Source organism: Lutra lutra, chromosome 4 (genome assembly GCF_902655055.1).
Source record: "Lutra lutra chromosome 4, mLutLut1.2, whole genome shotgun sequence".
Lineage (NCBI taxonomy): Eukaryota > Metazoa > Chordata > Mammalia > Carnivora > Mustelidae > Lutra > Lutra lutra.
The window spans coordinates 40,033,064-40,055,657 of NC_062281.1; the positions used below are offsets into that span (position 1 = coordinate 40,033,064).

The 22,594-nt window shown below is 47.9% G+C and overlaps 1 protein-coding gene across 4 annotated transcripts; it reads left to right on the forward strand.

Annotated features, from left to right (window-relative positions):
* The first annotated feature begins 664 nt into the window (after positions 1-664).
* TSPYL5 (TSPY like 5) lies at positions 665-19,480 on the forward strand. 4 transcript variants are annotated; one of them, XM_047727094.1, is made up of 3 exons: positions 665-3,103; positions 8,621-8,866; positions 16,554-16,899. In XM_047727094.1, the coding sequence occupies exon 1, from the start codon at positions 919-921 to the stop codon at positions 2,173-2,175; it is 1,257 nt and encodes a 418-aa protein (XP_047583050.1). In that variant the 5' UTR covers positions 665-918; the 3' UTR covers positions 2,176-3,103; positions 8,621-8,866; positions 16,554-16,899. The 4 variants fall into 4 exon arrangements, with proteins under 4 accessions (XP_047583050.1, XP_047583051.1, XP_047583048.1 ...); XM_047727095.1 differs by lacking the exons at positions 8,621-8,866; positions 16,554-16,899 and adding an exon at positions 16,907-19,480; XM_047727092.1 differs by lacking the exons at positions 8,621-8,866; positions 16,554-16,899 and adding an exon at positions 4,340-5,240.
* Positions 19,481-22,594: the final 3,114 nt, after the last annotated feature.

A 22,594-nucleotide genomic window follows, 5' to 3' on the forward strand; every position in this document is an offset into this window, starting at 1 on the left:
CTTGAGGCAGCTTAGAGGATGTGGGTTATGCTCCTAGGTAGAAGAGAGAATACCCTGCAAGGCTGGCCTTCTGCAGAGCAGGCCTGGGAGGACTAGCTGCTTGTGAATATAAAGCAAGGTCAAGAGCCAGATAGCCAGATGGGTTTGAACTGTGCTTCTATCCCTTACTGTGTAATATCAGGAATACTCCTTGGGGTCCTGGAGCCACAGTTCTCTCATCCGGAAAGTGCGAACACCACCACCACTTCCCTCATTTATCGAGAGGATGCATATACAGCATGGAGTCAGGTACCTGGTTCATACCGATGCTCACAAAATACTGGTTTTTATTTTTATAATCACTGGTAATATCCCACCACCTATCAAATCGCTTTGTGGCCTGGCCCGACGGTACCCACCTCTACATTCTCTGGAGCTCAGGCACTGTGGCAAACCCCTCAGCAAAGGCTTTCGAAGAGAAAACAGAGGGGCCAACGCCAGTTTCTTCGTGGCAAATGTCACTAGAGGTAATCAAGGAACGGAAGATGTTAAGTTTAGAAAGGAGATGATGGGGAGGGGGATAGGGATGGACGTGATGCCTGTCGTCATATTGTCTGGTGTGAGAGTGATCAGACGTCCTCTAGGAGACCCAGCGGGCACGCTGCGACCCACCGGAAGCAACGAAAGGAAAGCACACCCCCTCCAACAGACAAAGAGAGGCACGGTGCGACGGAGAAGGGGGTGTCTGGGAGGGTCGGCTCCTGCGCAGCTGCGGCCGCGGAGCCAATCGCCGCGCGCAACCCGTCCTCGCGCGACGGTACAGTCGTACAGCCGTGACGTCGACGGTTGCCATGGAGAGGCCCGCTCGCTGGGGACCGCGAGCTGGCGCCAGGGGCGGCGGGGTCGGAGCGTGGCTTTGAAGCCGCTTCCGCTACCACCATGAGCGGCCGAAGTCGGGGTAGAAAGTCTTCCCGCGCCAAAAGCCGGGGCAAAGGCCGCGGCAAGGCCCGAGTCCGCGCTGCTCCTGCCGACGCCTCCCGCGACCCGGACCCGCCACAGTGCCAGAGGCTCGGGGAGGAAACCCAGGCGGCACAGGTGCAGGCTGGCGCGGGTTGGGGTGGCCTGGAAACCGCTGCGCCCGCGCCGTCCCGTCGGCCCGGGGAGGACGCTGCCTGCCGGCTCCCCCTGGACTGTGGCCTCGCGCTCCGGGCCCGAGCTGCGGGGGATCGCGGGCAGGCCGCGACTAGGTCCGGCCCAGAGAAGGCCACATCCCTCTCGGAGCGCCTAGCAACAGACACTGTCTTCGTGGGAACCGTGGGAACCGTGGGAACCGTGGGAAGGCCTAAAAATGGCCCCCGCGTTGGAAATCGGCGTGGCCCTGCCGGGAAGAAGGCCCCAGAAACCTGTAGCACGGCGGGGAGGGGGCCTCAGGCCATAGCCAGTGGGAAGCTGAAGAAGGGGGCCACAGGCGAGAATGTCTCCGTCCCTGTGGTAGAGGAAAAGAAGGTGGAGAAGGATGCAGGGTCAGGGCCCCTGGCGACAGATGGCAGCATGGATACGCTGGAGACCGTCCAGCTGAAGCTGGAGACCATGAACGCCCAGGCAGACAGGGCCTACCTTCGGCTCTCGCGGAAGTTTGGGCAGTTGCGACTGCATCATTTAGAGCGCAGGAACCTCCTCATCCAGAATATCCCGGGCTTCTGGGGGCAAGCTTTTCAGAACCACCCCCAGCTATCATCCTTTCTGAACAACCAAGACAAAGAGGTTCTCAGCTACCTGAACAGCTTGGAAGTGGAAGAGCTTGGCCTTGCCAGACTGGGCTACAAAATCAAATTCTACTTTGGGCGCAACCCCTATTTCCAAAATAAGGTGCTCATCAAGGAATATGGGTGTGGGCCTTCGGGTCAGGTGGTGTCTCGTTCTACTCCAATCCAGTGGCTCCCAGGGCATGATCTCCAGTCCTTAAGCCAGGGGAACCCCGACAACAGCCGTAGCTTCTTTGGGTGGTTTTCAAACCACAGCTCCATTGAGTCTGACAAGATTGTGGAGATAATCAACGAAGAACTGTGGCCGAATCCCCTGCAGTACTACCTTATGAGTGAAGGGGCCCGTGCAGAGAAAGCAAAGGAAGGCAGGCAAGGTCCAGCAAGGCAGCCAGTGGAGACCCCAGAGCCTGGGGCAAACAAGTCCAACTGATCCCGCACTGGCCTCCCTACTACCTCCCATTGGACCTGTGCCTAGCTAACCACACGTGTTTGGCTGTCTGCCTTCTCTTCATATTGGCCTCTGCACTGTATTCCCTTTGGACTTCAGTTACAAGAATATGGTATCTATGATCATGTTCTTTAGCCTCCTCGTGGCCTTCTTGCTTTTTCACATTAGTGTTACATGTTAAATGATCTCAACCCTACTGTTTATGTGTTCAGCGCACATGCTTCAAGTGTGTGCTGCCTTTGTCTATATTGCCTGGACCATGATCTTGGCTCTGGCCCTTCCTAGCTGTCTTTAACATGGACACATGAGTCATCCTCCAAGAGGACCAGTGCATCCTCAAGCTCTGCTACTTCAAGGCCAGTGACTTGCTGAGCTTTGTGTTCATGCTGGCCCTGCGTGCCATCTAGGGCAAGTTTTTCTGTTGCCATTGCAGAATGAAGCTAGCGCACATGGTATTGGCCATCAGCCAAAACTAATTGTTCCAAAGCCCTGGGGTCACCAGCCTAGTTGCCATCACCTGCTGGATCTCTGACTTTGGCCAGGCACCTCTGCTGCCCTGCTGGATATGCAGAATAGCACTTGACTGTTAGGCATGGATGAGGTTAAGGGTGAGAAGCACTATGCCACGTGTTCTATACCATCATGTGTCTCTTCCTGCCTCTGGGCCCTTCTACTGTTGAACATTCATCAAGGTCTATATCGTGCCCTGTCACTGTCAGGCCACTGAGACTTTTCTACATTGCTATTGGCCCCAGTTGACCTCCGGGTCAGCGAGGACCTCAAGAACTGCCTGTGGACCCAGGCCCCCTGCCAGTGCATGAGACACACACTTTCCAGGAACCCTGCTGCCTACCAGACCGATGGGCGGGTATGTGGACGTGTGCTCACTGTCATCGTTCCATGGCTCCAGGTGAGGGTGGGGAATGGACCCACATGTAACCTAGGTACCTTTGTCAACTCCACTTATCCCTTCCTAGCACAGGGCCAGAGTGCTATAGCGGAGTTGCTGGGGAAGTGGTATTTCTTATCTGTGGGCCTGTGTCTGCTTCATCTTACACCTCTATACCTTACTTGCCCTTCCTTCATTCCCTCCCTTCTTTCCTCCCTTCCTTTCCTGTCCTTTTTTCCTCCACTTCTCCCTCCCTTTTTTGTTGCAATATTACCACAGCTCAGAAAGAGAAAACAACTGAGAAACCAGGGTTTTCTGCATACAGCTAGAGAGACAGGTGGGACTTGCTGTGCACACTCACGCACTGGGAAAACAGAGGGTAGAGGAAGCCAGAAGGCCGAGTTGGTCTGTGGTCAGATCTTGGCTCTGACTCCTGGGTTCACTGTATAATTTTCATGTTGAAAATTCTTTTCATGGCTACACACGTGTTAGAATTATAAGCCCTAAGGCAGCAGTGTTGTGGACTAGTGTTTACTCCTGTTCCAACTTTTTTTTTTTTTTTTTGCTGCCCCTTAAGACCCAGTTAGCTCATACTGTTTCCTCCTCTGTGGTAGCCTCTGGCCGTCTGGCCCTCATTCCCCAGCTTTCTACTCTCAGCAGTCCTTTGCTCTCTTTATTTCTACCTTTAAATACCCTTAGGATAGGCTTCCATCTCAGGGCATGGGGACAGGGTGGGCAGAATCCATTCTGGATCTCCAGGGCTCATTTCCAGTGAGTATAAAAGCTGAGCTGGGCCCTCTTTCTCCTCTGCATCCCTAAGGGTGGAGGGGTAGGACTGTAACTACACATCCCCTCCTCCAATCTCCTTTTCCTTATGGGAGACCTTGTTCTGAGTTCTGCAAGGGCTGGGGAGGCCTTGACTCAAATTTGTAGAGCGGGATTGCCAGGTGGGGGACTTGGAGCAAAAACATAGGGCAGGAATGAGCCTGGTGTGGAAGGGCCTGGAGATGCAGGTAGAAATGGCTTGGAAAGCCTCAGGGAAAGTATACCTCTCTCTCAGTCAGGGCAAGGACAAGAAGGGACATTCCCCAGAGTGAGGAGGGGAGAATTAAGGGGTCATGGGCCAATACAGTGCCTGGGTGAGGGTTGCCCACGGTCTTGTCCAATCATTAGTTCATCATTAGTGGATTTTATAAATCACAGAAACAAGTCCAAAGCAGAATAATGTTACTTTGGATGCTTTCTCTTTTGTTCTAGGTGTGGCCTTGCGTATGTGGAAGATTGATGCTATATGCTGCTTGTTTTGCCATAAGTAAAATCTTACCACTTCCCCCATTTTTGCCTAATGGGACAATGTAGCTGTATAGGTCTGCTTTTTTCTTTCTTTCTTTCTTTCTTTCTTTCTTTTTTTTTTTTTTTTTAACTTTTTGCTCTTTATTATGGACATTTTCAGACAAGCACAGAAATGGAGAGGATGGTACCCGGACCCTTTGTACCCATCACCTGTCTACATCAATTATGATCAACCTGGTATCTTCCTCTCCCCACCTGTATTGTTGATGGAAAATCCGACACTGTGCCAATTCAACCTTGACTACTTTGGGAGATCAGGACTCTCTTTTGGTGGTGATAGTGGTGGGCGGCACTATCATGATCACATCAGGTCTGCTTTTTGCTTTTTGCTCTGAATGTTAACTAATGAAGTTCCAGAAACGGGCCTTAGAAGTGAAAGTCTTCAGGATGAATAGGGAGTCTCAAAAAGAGATGAAAAGATGCTCCCGTTCCCCTGTGTTCACGAAAGGAGAGAGAGAGAGACTGTTTTGTTGTAAATCTTTCAAAGACTGATAGAATAAGGTGCTTACCTGAGACCCTTCACCAGAATATCAGTCTTTTTTGCCTGAGAAAGATGGAGGCATGTGTGACTGTTAGAAATATCATCAGCTTGTCCTGGTTTCATAATATAACTGGTCTTAGAAGTATAATTTGGAAATTGTTTCTGTGTTCTGTGAAAATAACCTCCCCAAAGCAATCAGTTACTGGTTGTCTTGGTAATTTGACACCCTGGTAATAATGCAATTATTCCTTTGTTCCCAAACAGTATAAATAGTTGTAAGCTTGCATGCATTATGGAAAAATAAAAACCTGTATCTCTGTTATATTTTTTATTTAAAAAAAAAAAGAATTAGAAGGTGGAGCTGAGGCTGCGTAGTTGAGGGGATGTATACGTTGGCCTCAGAGTGATTCCTAGGTCTCAGGCCCTGGTTTGACTAGCTATAGAACAATGATTCTCATGCCCTTAGCAGAAATTGAGACTCTGTGGTTCGTTCTGGGAGGAAGCCAGGTCATTCTCGTTTTTAACGAGTTTTCCAGGTGATTTTAGTGGAAATCCAGTGTTTCTCAAATTTTGAATTTTGAATTGTGTGAGGAATCCTGTGAAACTGAATTCCAATTCAGTAGGCCAGGGTGGAACCCGAGATTCTACATTTCTAACAAAATTTCAGGTGATGCCAGTGCTGGTGGTTTGTGAACTGTACTTCGAGTAGCAGAGCAAGTGACGTTCAAGTCCAATTCAGACTAGAGTAACAGTGCTCTGGTTGCACTTGAGAACGATCCGAGAAACTTAAATATACAGCCGGAGCTCTGCATAAATGCCAACTAAATCGGAATGTGGGAAGGGGTTGGTTCAGGTCTAGGTGTTTTAGAAACATCCCACGTGATTCTGTTGTCTAGCCAGGGTTGAGAACTAGGGTCTCTGATGCTGTTCATAATGCATCTATAAGAAGGCTAATTCTCTTCATCAGGGGAAGCAGCCACAGACAACAAAGGGCCACGAAAAGCTGCCCAGCAGAAAACAGTTGGAAAAAATTAGAAGTGGGTTGTTAAATGCCCCCCCCGCATTGGTTTATGTGATAAAGGGCATGATTCAATAAATGTGCAGTGTTCAGAGCATAGTAGGTGTTCAAATATTAAACGAATGTATGAGTTTAAAACACAGTTTATAGTCAAATGCCTCAGGGCTAGTCTGGTAATTAAATTTGCAAAAAAGCAGGCCAGATTTGTTTCATGAGGGTATATGTATGTATTAGTTTGTTAGGGCTGCCGTACCGAAGGAACCCCGATGGGGTGGCTTAAATAACGGAAATTGACTTGCTCCGTTTTGGAGTCTAGAAATGTCGGATCAAGTTGTGAGCAGGGTTAGTTTCCTCTGAAGGCCTCTCTCCCGGCTTGTAGGTGGTCCTCTTCTCTCTGTCTACACGCGGCCTTCCCTCTGTGTGAGCCTGGGAGCAGTTGGCGGAGGTGGAGATGGTGTGTGGCTGTTCTGCAGAGCTAGATTGTTTACCTGGGGACACAGGCCTAGTGCAGCTGCATCTTTGAAGGGCAGTGGGAGGAATCAAGATTTTTATGCAGAATCTCCCAATTTTGAATGCTTTCAACTAAAAAATTTTTTTAAACACCCATTAGTGATATGTGGAGTGCGAAAGGGTATGGAGAGCAGCCTCTGTCTGATGCTCAAGCATCTTGGGATTCATGCAGAGGCCTCTGGGGTTATGCGTTGGAAGGGACTGTCTGCCCAATTCAGCTCACACACTCGTGTCTTCAGAGGTGTGAAGCCTTCACTCCCCGGCCCCCCTTTCATGCCCCTCTTTTTGGTTCTTTGGAGATCTTTTCTGATCTGGGGTTCACTACCTCCCCATGGGCTCATTCATTCATTGCCTCCTGTATGTGTCATTCTCGGTTGTAGACATGAGAAACATAGCTATGAACAAATAGAACTTTGAATTTTGCCCCCCTTCTAGGTTTCAATCTCTCAGATTTTGCCTGGGATTGTCAGTCAATCTCCTTTTTCCCTTTTCCTTCATAGGGCTGCCGAGTGTTTTAGGTCCATATGGGAGCTAAAGGAAGCCTCTTGCTATCTGACTTCTAAGAATTCACAGGGCAGTTAGGTTTTTAATAACCTGGAAAGTGAGGGCATTTTGCAGTAATTCTTGTTAGACTGAATCCCTCACCCTTTCCTCAACTTTGAGTTTTATTACAAAAGGCCGCTTTCTGGTTTCTAAACTTGTTACTGGGTAGGCTTTTTTGGGAGTATGAGGAGTTTGATTATGCCATGGGTGAGGGAGGAGACAAAACTAGCCTTACTACTCATAGCTTATGGCAAGTTTTTATCAGCTTCGGACTGTCTCTCCTTACACTTTGGGCTTCCTGCCTCTGGTCTATACCAGTTTGCAACAAGGCAGGGGGGCACGCTGATCTGGGGTGGCCTCATCTAGGGAGGAAACTTTGCCCTCATTTGTCCCTTTGAAAACTGTGGAAACTCCTCCTGCCCTCTCACTCCTTGAGATCTGGGCCTTGGTGAACCACTGTTACTGATGGGTGGCTCATACCCCTCAGGGGTTGGGGTAGCAAAAAAAACAAAAATAAAAACAAACAAAAAAAAGAGAGAATCCAGGCTATTAAGTCTATGGTTTTTATCTCTCTTTGTCCTTAGCATCTTCATTTCTGCTTTTGGAATTTCTGCAGCCATATTTCACCATTCGGGGTCCCAACTCACTTCTGTTGATTCATTTTCACCCGAAACTCTGACTTCATGCTTGTGGACCCAGATCCGCATTCTCTGGTTGGGTGTTTGGTTACATACTCTACAAGGCTCCAACCTTGAATTCCTTCTCTCCCTGCCTCCTGTCAACCTGGTTCTCAGCTGAGCCTTGAGAAATATGACAAAATAGCCCCTATCTGTGTGACACTTGACGGTTCACAAAGCACAGTCTCTTACATTATCTCAATTGTAACAACTATCTGATAAGATGGCTAAGAAAGGTTAAATGACTTGACCAAAACCACAGAAGTAGTAGTAAGCTGTAGAGCCAGAACCCAAACTCAGGTCTGCCAAATCCAGACTTCATCCATACTTCAAATGGTAAACAGGAGGCCCAAGCAGATAGATACCTGGTACTAGAATCCAGGCACTTCTTATCACAGAACCTGTAATTAAGCCTTCGCATAGTGCATCAGAACCCTCAGCGCAGCACTCTGGTCAGTCCCAGCCAGTTGCAGTTGGCAAGTGGATGTGAACCTTCTTGACCATCCAAACGAGAGCCTGCCCGCAGAGCTCAGTTAGCAGCAGGGCTGGCTAAGGTTGGGTGACTCAGCAGCGGCTGAGGCTTCCTTTAACTGCTTTGTTCTAAGGTTAGGCTCGGCTTAAAGTTTCAATACCTGAAGATGAATGATTTGAAAAAAAGGAGATAATTTTTCTTCCGTAACAAGAAGTCTGGTGATGGGAAGTTACAGGCTTGCTTCAATGGCTCCATGATACGAGGGCTCTGGTCCACTCCGGTGCTTCCTCTTCTCTTGGCTTTCTCCTCATGATTCCCCAGCCTCACTTAAAGGCGGGCAGGAAGGAGGAGAGGGAGATCTTCTCACATGTCTCTGTCCTTTTCAGGGATGAAAATCTTTGCCAATAGTCCCTGCTGGATCTCAGGAGACATGAGTTAGGTTCCTTGGGCCAGAAATGGGTCACACTCTCACACTCTATTTCAGGAAAGCATAGTCCTGCCATCAGGGAATAAGGAGAGCTCAAGTGGTTGGAACGGATGGGAGATGTTAGTCACCTGTAGGTTCATCCTTTCTGGAGCTGTGTGGCTATGCCGCTGACATGCACATCACGTAATAGTTGGAAGCACCATGTACACACGCTGTCCCTGCCCCAGCTCCCCTGGGCACCTCTTCTGACAAGAAGGCTCTACCAGTGCTTGGTGTTCCATGTATCATCTCCTCCATTACATGGTAAGTGCTCCTCCCGCCTCGCAATGCCTTTCTGGTTTTCCTGTCTCCCATAGCACCCACTCAGGGTTCACTCAACATCTGATGCCTGTGGTCGATAAATGCTACTGGGGCAAATGCAGTAAGTCAGTAATCTTTCTAAAATGTAAATTTGATTATGTCAGTCACCTGTTCAAAACCTTCAGGAGTAAGGTCCGAAATCCTAAGAAGAATATTTTCTACTTCAAACTTTTTTATTATGAAAAATTTCAATATACATGAAAGTTGACAAACCACAATGATTACCCGTATACTTTTTAAGTTCAATGATTTTTAACCTTGTGCCATATTTTTTGTCTCTCTCTCTCTATATATATATGTATGTTTTGGTGAACAATTTGAAAATATGTTGCTTGACCCTTCACCCCTAAATATTCAGCATCCATCTCATAAAAAAGGATTTTCTCCTGCGTAAACCTAAGACTATTATCACACTGCAGAACACAGTTCCTAAATGCCACCTAGTATCCAGTCCATATTTAGATTTCTCCACTGTTCCCAAGATTATCTTACAGTATGAGATTTAAAATCAAGATTGAATAATGTTCAGGCATTTTTCTAGTGATCTCTTCAATCTTTTTTGAACAAAATCCCCTCACTTTTGTCCCCCTCATAACATCAACTTTCTGAAGAAGTTGGGTCAGTTGTCCTACAGGATATCCCCAATTCCAGATTTTTCTCATTGTATCTTCCTGGTGTCAGTTAACTTTTTCCTCTGTCTCCTGTATTTCTTGTAAGCCGAGGATGCAGATGGAATGCCTTTGGCAAGAGTACATAGATGATGCAGGTACTTCACAGTGCATCACTCTGGAAGGCGAAATGACAGCTGGTCCCACTGTCATGCTGTTTGTTTGCTCTCTTGGTTAAGATGGTGATCACCATATTTCTCTCTCCCAATTTAGCAGGAAATCTCTGAAATTACTGTAAGGATACTGTTCCCTTAAACTTTCATCCCAAGGTTTTAGCAGCCATTGATGACATTTGCCCAAACCTGTTATTTCACTATGGGTTATGAAGTAGTGACTTTCTAATCTTGGCATTTCCTTTACATGTGTTATCTTGTATTTTTCTGTAAGGAAGACTTTATTCTCATCATCTAGCAATGAACTCTACTTCCTTCTGAAAGGCAGTGTAAATGCTTCGTTTATTCCTTTTATTATCTATTTTCAGAATCAGAAGTTGGTGTAAAATTGTCTCTAATGGTTTCAAATAAGGGCATGTTTTTCTTTTCTCTTTACTTTCACTGTGGACTTCGGGGGTTTTATTTATTTAATGTTTTATGATCAGTGACAGCCATTTTTGCTTTTGGATACTCAACTGACCTGCATTTTGCCACTAACTTTTACCAGACTCCTTTGTCCTTGTCCCTGATTTTCTCCCATGGTTCCCCTGTGCTGTGAGGCAGCCAGTGTGAATCAGTGTGAATCATTTCCAGGTCTCTGGATGCCCACTGTGCTCTTTGACACACTGAATTGTTTGCACAAGCTGTTTGTGTAGGAAGAAAGCCCTTGCAGCCCTTCTCAAATATGGCTCAGATATTCTTGTACTGGGTTGTAGCTTTTGATCTGAGTTATTCCTTCCTTCTTCTTAATGTCCACAATATTTTGTCCACACTTCAATTTACGATCTCTAATGTAGTGACTTGCTATTGTCTGTTTATCAGAAGACTGTGAGATCCTTGAGGCCACAGAGTAATAATGACAAGTAGTAGGTCTTAGTCATTTTTGTGTTCTTACAGTTCAGGGACTTATATATAGTAAGTGCTTATTAACCAGTTGAATGAGTGAGCAAATGAATGGTCCCTAAAGATTCCTTAAAGCATCAGTGGCAAACTACAGAGAGGCTGGAAGTGCCCAGAAGCAGAGGTTGGGAATAATTTCAGGTGAAGGGAAGCATTAACCGAATACAAATGGGTTAAAGGACGGTGGTGGGGCCGGACTATCACCAGTGCAAAGCCTCAGGCACGAATCTTAGTGGCACCGAATTACTCTGGCAGCATCTTGGAAAGCAAGCAGGAAAACGGAAGTGAGCAGGGAAGCAAAAGAGTAATGTTGGAAATGTACCACGTGTGGTGGGCTTTAGTAATGTCCCACACATGATGCTCATCAAAAGCAAGAAAAGGCGAAGCTGATTTGATTCTGCCAGAGACTTTTTCTCACTTTTTTTTTTAAGTTTAAAAAAAATTTTTTTTACAGAGAGCGAGAGTGCACAGACAGCAGGAGCAGGATAAGCAGGTTCTCCGCTGAGCAGGAAGCCCGATGTGGGGCTCAATCCCTGGACTCTGAGATCATGACCTGAGTTGAAGACAGAGGCCTAACCCACTGAGCCACCCAGGCGCCCCTTTCTTACTCTCTCTATATGGATATATATACATAGTGTGGGCTCTCCTAAGAGGTCCCATGAATTTAAAGGACTTCAAAAGATTAGGTTAGAACAAAGACAATCATTAAAAGAGTGATAACACTGAAAAGCAAGCTGGACAAGTTAAACTGGCAAAATGGAACCCAGTAAAGGATCTAGCAGAACGTTAGCTTGAGCTTCAGTAGGAGATAGCCTCAAGTCCTGGACTGTTGGGAAAACGTGGTCATCAAAGCCCACTGCTGCTTTGCCTGGTGTTGTGGCACCAGACGCTTTATGAGAAAATCCTGAACACTCAGGGGGAGAAAGGTACAAGACAAGGCCTTTGAAACCAGAAATAACAATAATCTCCAGAAATAACATTCTGAAGATCCTGATCACAGAGCAGACTCTTCCTCAGGAAGTGAGGTTGTAGGGCCTTGCTGTGTCATGGAGAGAGCTCTTCAGTTCTGTCCCGAGGACCCGTCTTTCCATCAGTGCCACCGTTGGCTTATGGAGCATTTTTTCATGCAGCTAGCATTGATGTGAAGAACACTGTGCTCCTACACATTTTCCCCGTCATTCTCAGCAAGAGGTCTTCTCTGACTCCTTGATAAAATTCCCACCCCTACTGTTAACTCTATTCATTCTCACAGTTCCCTCGTCCTTCATGGGATTTGTCACAATTTGTGACTATGGTTGTATCTTTGAGATTATTTCTTCCTCTCTACTATAAACTCTTAAGGATCTTTGTTCATTCTTGAATCCCAGGTACGTACACATGGACAAATACTTTGATCTGGTGGAAGTGTTGGTCTTATGAGCCATGGCCTATTAAGATGGCAGATCGGATGGGCCATATCTTGGAGTTGTCCCATGGCAGAAGCTGTTTCTTCCTAACTGTGCATTGAGACTTGGAGAATCCATTTTGTAGAGCATATACCACATGCTCCGCACAGTGGTAGGCACATTTAAACACATCACCACAATAATTCTATTATTATCCTCATTTTCCAGATGAGATGAAAGAGCCCAAGAGAGTTTAGATAACTTGTTTAATGTTATGTCAGTTGTAATTCCTGGGGCTGGGAGGGGAGCGCCTTGGCCACTGTTCTGTCCTACCTCTCAGGCTGGGACTTGCAGTTTGAGTTGGTGAGTTGGACAAACATTGTCTCCTGTCTTCAGAAGAGAGGGAGGAGGGTGTGTGACTCAAGATAGACTTCAAGCTCTTCAGGGAGTAATTATCACTGTCCAGGGAGTGGAAATTGTGTGTGTGTGTGTGTGTGTGTGTGTGTGTGTGGTGGGGGCCACATCTGCGTGTGTGCCCAGGGAGGGTGTAAGAGTGGCCAACAAGGCAGCTTTGGAATAAGCCTACAGAGCGGTAGCCTGCATGCTGCTTGTCCACGGGCCCACAGTGCCCAGAGGCTGCCAGGGCTCATGTGCTTGCTCGGATCACTGCCCACTCAGCAGAGGAGTCAGCATTTTAAAGACTCCCAGCTGTGGGTAGCTCGTGGGAAACAGACTCTCTCGGCTTGAAGCAGCTCAGAAGGAGTAGGCCTCTGTTAAGGCCCTGAGCAGATGGTGAGGCAGGGAGGCTGAGCCACAGGAGGCACCAGGCTCAACAAAAGGCCATCGCAACTACTAACCGAGGGGATTTGTTTGTGTAGAGGCAACACAGGCCTGCAGGTCATAAGCTGTTCTTTGAGCTTCAGCGTCCCACACAGACAGCTGTCTCTATCTCTGCTCTCGTCTCCAGCTAGGAAAGATGGTGACAAGTCATTCTTTCTTGACATTCCACAGGGGTGTTTCCCTATTCCCAAAAAGCTCACTGACCCTTCTGCTCCACATAGGGACCGTGGGGAGGGAAAGAAAGCAAGGCAGCTAACACTTACTGAGCACCTCCTACATGCTCAACTGTGACACATGGAACATTTTCACCATCTTTTGTTTTTTTTCTTTTTACTGTGATGAGCTTATGAAGTGTCCATTTTTATCTACATTTTACCGTTAATAATACCCTCTGAAAGTTAAGAAACTTGCTCAGGTTTTCTCAGCCAGAATTCTTTGGCTCCAGAACTTCTGTCCTTCCCACTTGACCATAGTTCTCCCTCCAGAAGAAGAAGGCGGACATGGTTGCTTTGAGCTGCAAGTAACAAAAACCCTGCCTAATGGGGACCTAGAGTGTAGGAGCAGTTACTGTTGCCGTAAAAAAGAATTTGGAAGCAAGGGGTCCCATGGTTAGTTTAGCTGTTCAGTTATTTTATCAAGTCCCCAGACTCTGTCTTTCCAGTCCTTCTCTTCTAACATCTTGGCATACACTCGGCAAGGACTTTTTGTCCTTAAACTTGTCTCATGGTCTCAGTTCCAGCTGCTTCAGTTCCAGACATCATGTTCTCAGAGACAGTGTCCAAAATAGGGAAGTAGCAAAACCGGAAAAGAGGAGCTTCTCCAGTATAACACTCTCTTTTTACCAGGAAAGAAAATATTTCCTGAAGTCTCTAGTGCACTTTCCTTTACATCTCATTGACCAGACATGAGTCGTGTGTGTGTGTGTGTGTGTGTGTGTGTGTGTATCCCCACTTAGACCAGTTCCTGGCAAAGGGGGATGTTACTGCCATGACTCACTCAGATTAACCATAACCAGGACTAGTTCCTCCACTTTGCCTGCAAAGAAGAAGGGAACTTGGCTGTGGGGTAGGCACTTGCCACATGGTAGTAAGGCCAAGGGCTCCTCAGGCTCCATGACTGCCATAGCCAGGACAAAACACCTGGGAGAACTGAAGACATTACTAAGTATTTGCAGGTTTAGAACAGCAGGCCTGTTTTGTTCCCTTTCTGATCTCAGGTGTTAGTTAGACACCGTGGTGGGTTGAAAGAATGATAGGATATAGGCTTGCGCGTACTTTATAATCTAACTGGGGGAGGAGTGAAATAACAACAAACAAAAGCATGAAACGAAAGCTTCACAAAAGCCAGCATAGGATCAAATGGTCTCTGGGTCAGAGGGCAATTCAGCAGATTCTTCTCAAAAGTGTTTTGTGAGTTTCTTTGTTATACTCATAACTGGATGGAAGCACTGTGAACTCTTTTCAGCCAGTGGGATTTATTTGTCTATCCTCTGCTGGTTTCTGTTGTTTCCTTCCAAAGAAAATGCCTAATTTTTCAATGATTTGAGGTTATTCTGGGCCAAGGAAATTATTTTTAGGTATTGAATACGATATTGCTGGCCACCCAGAAAAAATATTTGGTGCTTTAGCAACAGATGTGTACCAGTCATAAACTTATGTACGAGTTCTGGTAGCTTCACTGTGTAAGGTTGACATTTTATGACTTTTTTTTTTTCCTTTTGTGGAGGGTTCCCTGTGGAACTAAGCAGTATTCAAATTAAGTATGAACATTCATTTCAACTGTTACATTAGAGGCATTTGAATAATGCTTAGCAAAATGCCATAACAGCCAAAACTTTAATCTGGTCTCTGATTAAAGGCAATCTTCTCAATCTGGCCTCAGTTCCTAGAGTAATCCTTTGAACACATTAGACACAAACACATACTTTGCTGATAATTGTGTGCTGATTCTATAATAAATTGGTTGGGAGTAGTTATCAGTTGAAACTCCAAATCCCCAAATGGTGACTCAGAATGTGGACCCTCATTCCTCTAGAGTTCCAGCTGGGCGACTTTCCCCACAGGCACTTTGCTAAGATCACCATTTGGGAGCTGCCCCACAACCTCCCACCCTTTTTATTTTGGGGCTTTTGTTATATGATCATCTCAGAGAAGTGTACCTTAATTTTTCCAGCCTCTTCTTGATTGGGGACTGGAATCACGCCCAGTAGTCATTTTGCAGGCTCCCTTTTCAGGGACTGTTCTAGTAAGAATGGGCTCTACGCGCTTTGCTACCTCACTCCACTCTGTTGCATATCTTAAATGCTCCTCTGCCCTAGTTGAGCTAAAGCCATGGTGATCCATGCCAGTCTAAAGAGTGCCAAACAGTCTCATCTATGTGTCATTCGTTGTCTGAGTACTCCAGTAGCTTCTGGGCCAGTGAGCAATTGGGGAAAGTGTTGTAGCTTTCTTGGCTAAAGAAAAAGGGTAAGACTCAGATTGCAGAACATGCTTATCTTATGGCTGCCTTCGGGGCTACAATGGAAGGTCTTCAAAACCAAAACTGGAACTTCAGTGGACCCAAGAAAGAGCAGTAGGTATGGGCTGTGGTCTAAGCAAGGCTGACTGGAGTCACTGGCTTTGGGTACTTGGTGATGACATCATATGTTCCAGAATGGTTAATCGCTAAATGTTTACCAAAATAAGGTTGGGGGCCTAGAGAGTTGTGGGAAAGATGTGTAATGGGAGGTTGTAGAGTATAGTAGTTAAGACTTGGAATCAGGCACGTCCGGGTTCATATCCAAACTTTGATAGTTACTAATTAGTATGTGCCACTTTGGTAGGTATTTAGCTTCTCTAAGCTCCATTTTTTTTTTAATCTGTAAAATAGAGACAAAAGTTCTGAGTTAGATGGAAGTCAAAAAACAAGACTCAAAAGAATTAAAGAAATTGTTTTAGTATGTACAACTGAAAAGTCCACAGGAAATCTGGGCTTCAGATAGAGCTTGATCCAGGGACCCAAACGATCTCTTTTTTCAGCTTTCAACTTTTTCTTTCCTCTGTATTAACCTCATTCTCAGGCAGGATTTTCCCCTCTTAGTGGCAAGCTGGCTGTTTAATGCTCTAGACCCACAAATATTACCCTTTCAGCAACCTTAATGAAGAAAAAGGTCTTTCTTCCCTTCTAGTTCTCCCTTCCTCTGCCTCAAAAAAAAAAAAAAAAAAAAAAAAAAAAAGTCCTGCGATTGCCTCTTTCGGTTCATTGGTCATTATGTACACTTGAACCACTTGCCAAGAACTGGGTTACTGCCCAGCCCTAGAGCCCGGAATGGGATCAGTCCCACCCAAGCTCCAAGGACTGACAATAGAGAAGGAATGATTTTTTTTCCCAGACGAAAATAGTGGTAGCAGTACCAGGGAAAGGGGGATGGATGCTGGGCAGGCAAAGCCAATAGATGCTCACAGAATGGCAGTTCATTCCCCAGTCAGCCTCATTAATAAGAAAGTGGGAAGGGCAGGAACAAAAAAACTTATTATGAAGATCAAGTGCCAACAATTCCTTATCTTGTCTGTCTTCACAGTTTGACAGTCTTTACACTATAGAAATTTGACCCACATTGCTTTAAGCTCTCAAGGCAGTTGTTGTTGCCATTGTTGTTGTTGTTATTATTCTCTCAAGGTTTTGGTATTTTTCTTCTGTATTCTAGGGTGTGTTTCTTGCCTGCAGATAATCCAGACTGTGATTGCTAACGTGGGCACGTGAGGCTGGGAAGAGCAGGGCCAGCAGCTACTACTGACATACAAATTGGGCTCCTTCAGGGGGCAGAGGTGTGGGGCCTTTCACCTGGGGCTGCTGGGAGCCACATGATACTGGCTAGTCCCTCAGAGAATCCAGGGATGGGATTCTGGGATTTCCTGGGAGCCACATGACTTTCCATGTACCTCAGAGAGGTTTGGGAGTTTTTACTCCTCCTTTCCTGGGCCAGGGGCCTGCCCTCATTCTTCCTCTTGGTTACAATTCCAGGGCTTACATTTCTGTAACTCCTTCTTCTCTACACAGCAGTGTGTTCCTCTGTGGATGAGTCACACGAGTCACCCCTTGTGAGTGTGGATGGCAGAGGGACACACAGGCGGGTGAGTGTCTTCCAACACTGGACGGTGTCTGTTAACGGATGCATGTAGGACGGCCACACAGATGAAGTCCCTGAGGCTCGGGGAGACAGCAGGATTTACCTTAGGACAAAGAGCCCAACAGAATTGGAAGGAACTTATGACAACATGGGGAAGATTGTTCCTGTGAAATGTTGCGCAGAAACTTATTACAAGGACATCAGTCGGAGAAAGAGATGAGCTCTATTTGGTGATGGTAGTGGGTTCTGTGTCCTTCCTTCTAGGTTGGGCTGTGGTGAGTAAGGAGGCCCGTGAGAGAACTAAGACAATTTTAGATGAATTGCTCAAAATAAGAGACTAAGAGAAAAGGAGGCAGGACATAGAAGGGGCAGGAGCTAATTAGGTTGTGGTAGGTGAGCCTCTAGATAATTTCACCCTGGAGTCCCAAGTTGTTGGGCCTGGGAACCAAGCAGGGAAAACACTTCCTCCTTTAGCAATCAGGTGGAATGTGGGGGGAATACTTTTAGGTTTGGGCCAGAGTGAGAAGCAGGAAGCAAGGAAGCTTTGCTCTGAGGATGAGGGTTTGGGGTAAAGGAAGCAGAGACCACCCAGGAGGGGAGCCTTTCCTGTCCCAAGGCGGGAGACCCAGGAGACTGCACGGAATCTCTCAGACCTTCGAACACCTCTGTTTCCTTCATCTGTACTCCAGCTTCGCTCTGTACTGGAGCCAGCTGTGTGAGGACAGGCGTGGCAGGGTAGGTGATGAAGTGACAGGGATGATGCGGGGCCAGAGGGGAAAGCCCAGACCTTAGCATTGAGGTCTTCATCAGAGAAATCTCTTCTTCCTCATGCTGGGGAGGTGGTTACTAGGCGTGGACTGGAGAACCGAATTACAGGATGACCCCCAGAAGTCCCTTTAGCCCTCTGGGGCATGTTCAGCCTGCTCCTGGGCTCAGGCAGGGTTTAGGTCCTGTTTTCCTGCCCTGCAGGAGGACCACTATGAGGTCATCCCCCGCCCTCCATCCCTGCCCCTACACACACTTCTAAATCCTGGAGCACCCCAGGCTCCGGCCCAACCTAAAGAAACTATTATTCTCTTGAGCTTTATTCTGATTCCATAGCACAGAAGGAAAAAAAGTCCAAAACAAAAAGTAAATCCATTTTAAACGACTGGTGGTTTTGTTTTGGTTATTTTTGGAAGGGTTTATGTTGAGGGGAAGGTGTGGAGGGGGACTTCTTCATCCCTGCAAAATCTAAATCAATGAAAATTTAAAACAGGCTCCCAAGAGGACACTGAAAAATCTCAACCCAGGATAAACTGAAAGCTACACTTTCATCCCCCAAAATGAGGGCTTTCTGATGGAGCTGTTGGCAGCTCCGCTCCACAGCCTGGCCCTGGGCTGCAACATTGTTTATTTGAAGATGAGGATGCAGCTGGGGTGGCCTCTCTTGGGGGCTGCGGTCCCCACAGCGCAGAGCCCTCCCTGTCTCCTGCTAGTGAGGCCCTCCCTCCCACAGAGCCCTTGCTCTCAGCCCCACTGCTCCGGGGCTCTCGATGCACATCAGTCCTGGGCATCTGCCATCAGCTCCCTTTGCCTTTGAAGGAAGGTGCTGCTGCTTTCCTCCTGCCTCTCTTCAGGAGGGAGGGCTGGGAGGACCAGGGGGGTTCCTTCTGCCTGCACAGGAAGGGGTGCAGCTGTGGGCAGGAAAGGGAGGAAGACCACCAGAGGCTGCAATGAAAGGTGAAGTCACAGGAGGCGCCCTGGGACCTGTCTGCTGCACCCCATGCCTCTTAACCCGGTGGTGGTGGTCTGCAGGCTGGCAGCTCAGCTCCTCGATCGGGCTAGGGGCTGGAGAGAAAACCATGCTTGGCTGGGAGAATGGCAGAGCATGGGTGGGCCCCGGGCAGGGTGCTGGTGGTGAGTGGGGAAGGGACAGGGGTGGTCGGAGTACTGCCTGGGAGCACTTGCAACAAGACAGAAGTGGATTTGAATCTTGGCACCAAGACTTACTGGCTCTGCCACAGCAGCTTGAGTTCTCTGAGACCAATTTCTTGATTTTTAGTACAGTGATAATCATGTTTCCTGTAGATATAGGCTCAGGACCCCTCTTGCCCCACCCCACCCCATCACACACAATGTCAATTTGAAATTGATGCCTTAGACTCAGACCATAAACCATGGTTTATGAAAACCCCAGTCCCTCTCCAGAAGTGGGCTTATGTTCTGTGGACTCCTTGGCCCCAGCTTCCAGTTGGCACCACAGCCCACACTCAGAACTCAGGGGGCCTTCAGCGCTATAAAATCCACACTGAGCGAGCACTTTGTAAGTTTGGTATAACTTACAGGCGATCTGGGACACTGAACAAGCAGCTTCTTGTCTTTTTTCTAGTTCCTTCTCCTCACACCTCTTCACTCTTCTCCTCCAAGATTGCTCAGCGTTCGAGTTTTCTCCCTCTATTTGCAGATTTGTCTGCTCCACTCCCTGCTCCCCCTATTGCAAACCCAAACTTTTTTTTTAAAGATTTTATTTATTTATTTGACACAGAGAGAGAAATCACAAGTAGGCAGAGAGGCAGGCAGAGAGAGAGGGAGAAGCAGGCTCCCCGCCAAGCAGAGAGCCCGATGCGGGGCTGGATTCCAGGACCCCAGGACTCTGAGATCATGACCTGAGCCGAAGGCAGAGGCTTAACCCACTGAGCCACCCAGGCGCCCCACAAACCCAAACTTTTTAAAAAAGATTTTATTTATTGGGGGGGGGAGGGGCAGAGGAGGAGAGAGAGGGACAGGCACTTCTCGCTGAGTTTGGGGCCTAATGCAGGGCTTGATCCCAGGACCCTGAGATCGCAATCTGAGCGGAAGCTTAACTGACTGAGCCACCCAGGTGCCCCCACAAACCCACACTTTTAAGATTATTCAACAGATCTAAATGTCTTTGAAAGCAGTGGAACAGCAAATCGCCAGTCTACACTGAAAGACAGCCTATTTCATAGCATTTTTATGAGTTCTAAGTAAAGAGACACAGTTACTGTTATCTGTACCCATTGGAAAAAGTTGAGTTCATCTGAGAATCCAAGAAAAGATACTCACACATTGGTGGAACAAAGAGCAAGCATCAGGGCCCACATATCCTGCTTTATTTTCACAGGGATTTCTAAGTCTCATGGACACTCAAGGGAACTCTGTTAGGACAGACTGTGTCACCTATTTACATAGAAAGACAAAGTGACTTGCCCAGATTCGCTTACTGGGAAGTGACAAGGGTAGAACTGAAACCCCAGATGGGTTGGGACCTGCTGGTGTTAGCCAATATCTAGTTCCCTTGTTTGCCAAAATTGCACCTTGTAATTAATTGTTAGCTGGGGAGTGTGACCCCAGAAGAAAGGCACTACCCAGCATCCCTTGCAGATAGATGTGTTTGAGGCAATTCTGTTCCTTGGGATCCAGGAACCTTCCTTAAAGTCAGTCGGTGCCCCCTCTTTACTCCCCTCATCCTTACCCCTTCCTCTGTCCTGCCACCCGTCATGTGGCTGTGGCCTGTGTCCCAGGGATGATGGAGCTGTGAGCTGGAAGGAGCCTGGGCTCCCCAAGAGTCTGCAGAGTCTCCTTACTAGTGATCTGGGACTGGTTTGCTCGGAATTTTTATGGGTGAAAGAACACTGTTGAAGCCAGGTTGCCAGGAGCTAGAGGGAGGTGGGGAAGGGGCACGGACGGCTTGATGGGGACAGGGTTTGCTTTTGGGGTGATGCTTTTGGGGCTTTGGAACTAGAAAGGGGTGAATGCGCCCACACTCTGCCCACTGCCCAGCCTCCACAGAGTTTATCAGGAAGCAGACAGCCCGCCACTTACAGAGTGCTCCCCTCTCCACCGTCTCTGGCCCTCTCGACCCTGCCACTGCACACTGTGGGGCCGGTCTGGACCTGCCCCAGCCCCCAAATTCAAGGGGCTACTACCCCCACAGGCTCACTTTCTCCTTGCTCCTACCCAAACCTGCCCGGGAAACGGTCTCCCGGCCTATCATTCTCACAGAGGCCAGAATTACAGCCTACAAACCCGGTCAGTGAGAGGTCGTTCGTCTGGAGGATACCAAAGTATCCCGGGGCAACTTCCCTGCTGTGTCTAAACCATTTACTGAGAAACCACACTGAGAGTGAACCACACTCTCTGCAGTGACATGGGCCTCCTGGCCAGAGGGCTAGGGATTACGAGGCAGGAGGATTTGGTGAAAGGAGCCCAGGCTTTGGCAGCAGCAGTCCTGCATCTCAGATTCTGGATGTTGGGTGTTGAGAAGCCTCAGGTTCTTTGCAGCAGGTGGGACTTCTGGAAGCAGACACAGCGATGGAACTTGGGGTCCAGGATGTTTATTGTGGACCAAAACATGTATGACCTGGAAGGCGGAAGTAATAGAACTGGACGGGGGAGAGGGTCATCAGCAACCCCCCTGGGAGGTTCTGGAGCCTTTGCTGCCCATCAGAGCTGCCCATCAGTCCTGGGTCGGAAGGCCTGGGCTTTTGTGTCCCCGCCACTTTCAGCTGTTGTATGTGGGCTGCCCAGAAAGAAAAGGGCATGCCCTTGGATGAAGCAACTCTCTGTAGCAAGGCACGCTGGGAAGGAGCTGGAAGTCCTTCCCCGAAGTGGGGTTTGGGCAGTGCACCTCCTGCTCCACCACATTCTTCATCTGCGAAATGGGGCTAATAACAGTACGAGTTCCGCAGGGCCGAAGCTGGATCGTGGGCGTGCACAGCCTTTGTAAACCGACAGCAGCTGTCTCCGTGGGCTCTAGGCACGCCCCCTGCCGGGCACCCCTGGATGTAGGCGCGAGTTCTCCCTGGAGGAGCCTCCCTCGGAGAAGGGACTGGGTAAGCCGACACCAGCCCTTTCTGATAGGATACTCTCTGAGAATGTCAGGGTGGGAAATCCAGAACCCTCCAAGTTGAGCGCTGTGAAGCCCATCCTTTTACCGTCTCTGCTGCTCCTCATTAAATGGCAGTCTGGGTTCAGAGCACGATGGCTTCTGATTAGGACCAGTGACATTAAATATGGAGATGTCAGGAAAAAGGAATGTTAAAGAAAGCTGGGTTTCACTCCATTTGAGGATCTCTGAATATATTGAAGGCTTGCATCTCCCCATTCTCAAGCCATGCATAAAAAAGCCCCAGTTTTCCACTTGGTGTCATGATCTAAGAGGCATTTCAGGTCAGAGTCGGAGGTGGGGTAGAGGATGAGAATGATGACCCGGAAGACGGCCACAGGGATGACTCCCAGGGAGTCAACCCTCCTGGTGGTCACGTGCTTGCCTGGTCCTCTCGCATATTGGCTGTGGACTTGGCCATGTGACTTGTTTTGGCCAATGGACGTCAGCAAATATAACATCACCAAGAGGCTTAGTAAGTGCTTGAGGACTGGGAGTTCCTGAGGTTTAGACTGCCTGTGTTCCTTGAGGATGAAAGCGGGAGGGGATGGGGGGGGGGGGGGGGTCGGTGGGGATGGGGGGTGGGAGGAGTGGGGAATTGGGAGGGGGGTTAAGGAGAGGTCCTGCCCTCCCAGGCAGCCCTCCCGCCAAATGGAACCCTGAAGAAGCCTGTAGAGCCTCCCAGCTGTCCCACAGGATCATGAGAAATAATAAATTGCTGTTATTA

Excerpts from the sequence above, each read along its gene's own strand:
- TSPYL5 (XM_047727095.1), top strand. The coding sequence starts at position 919 with ATGAGCGGCCGAAGTCGGGGTAGAAAGTCTTCCCGCGCCAAAAGCCGG.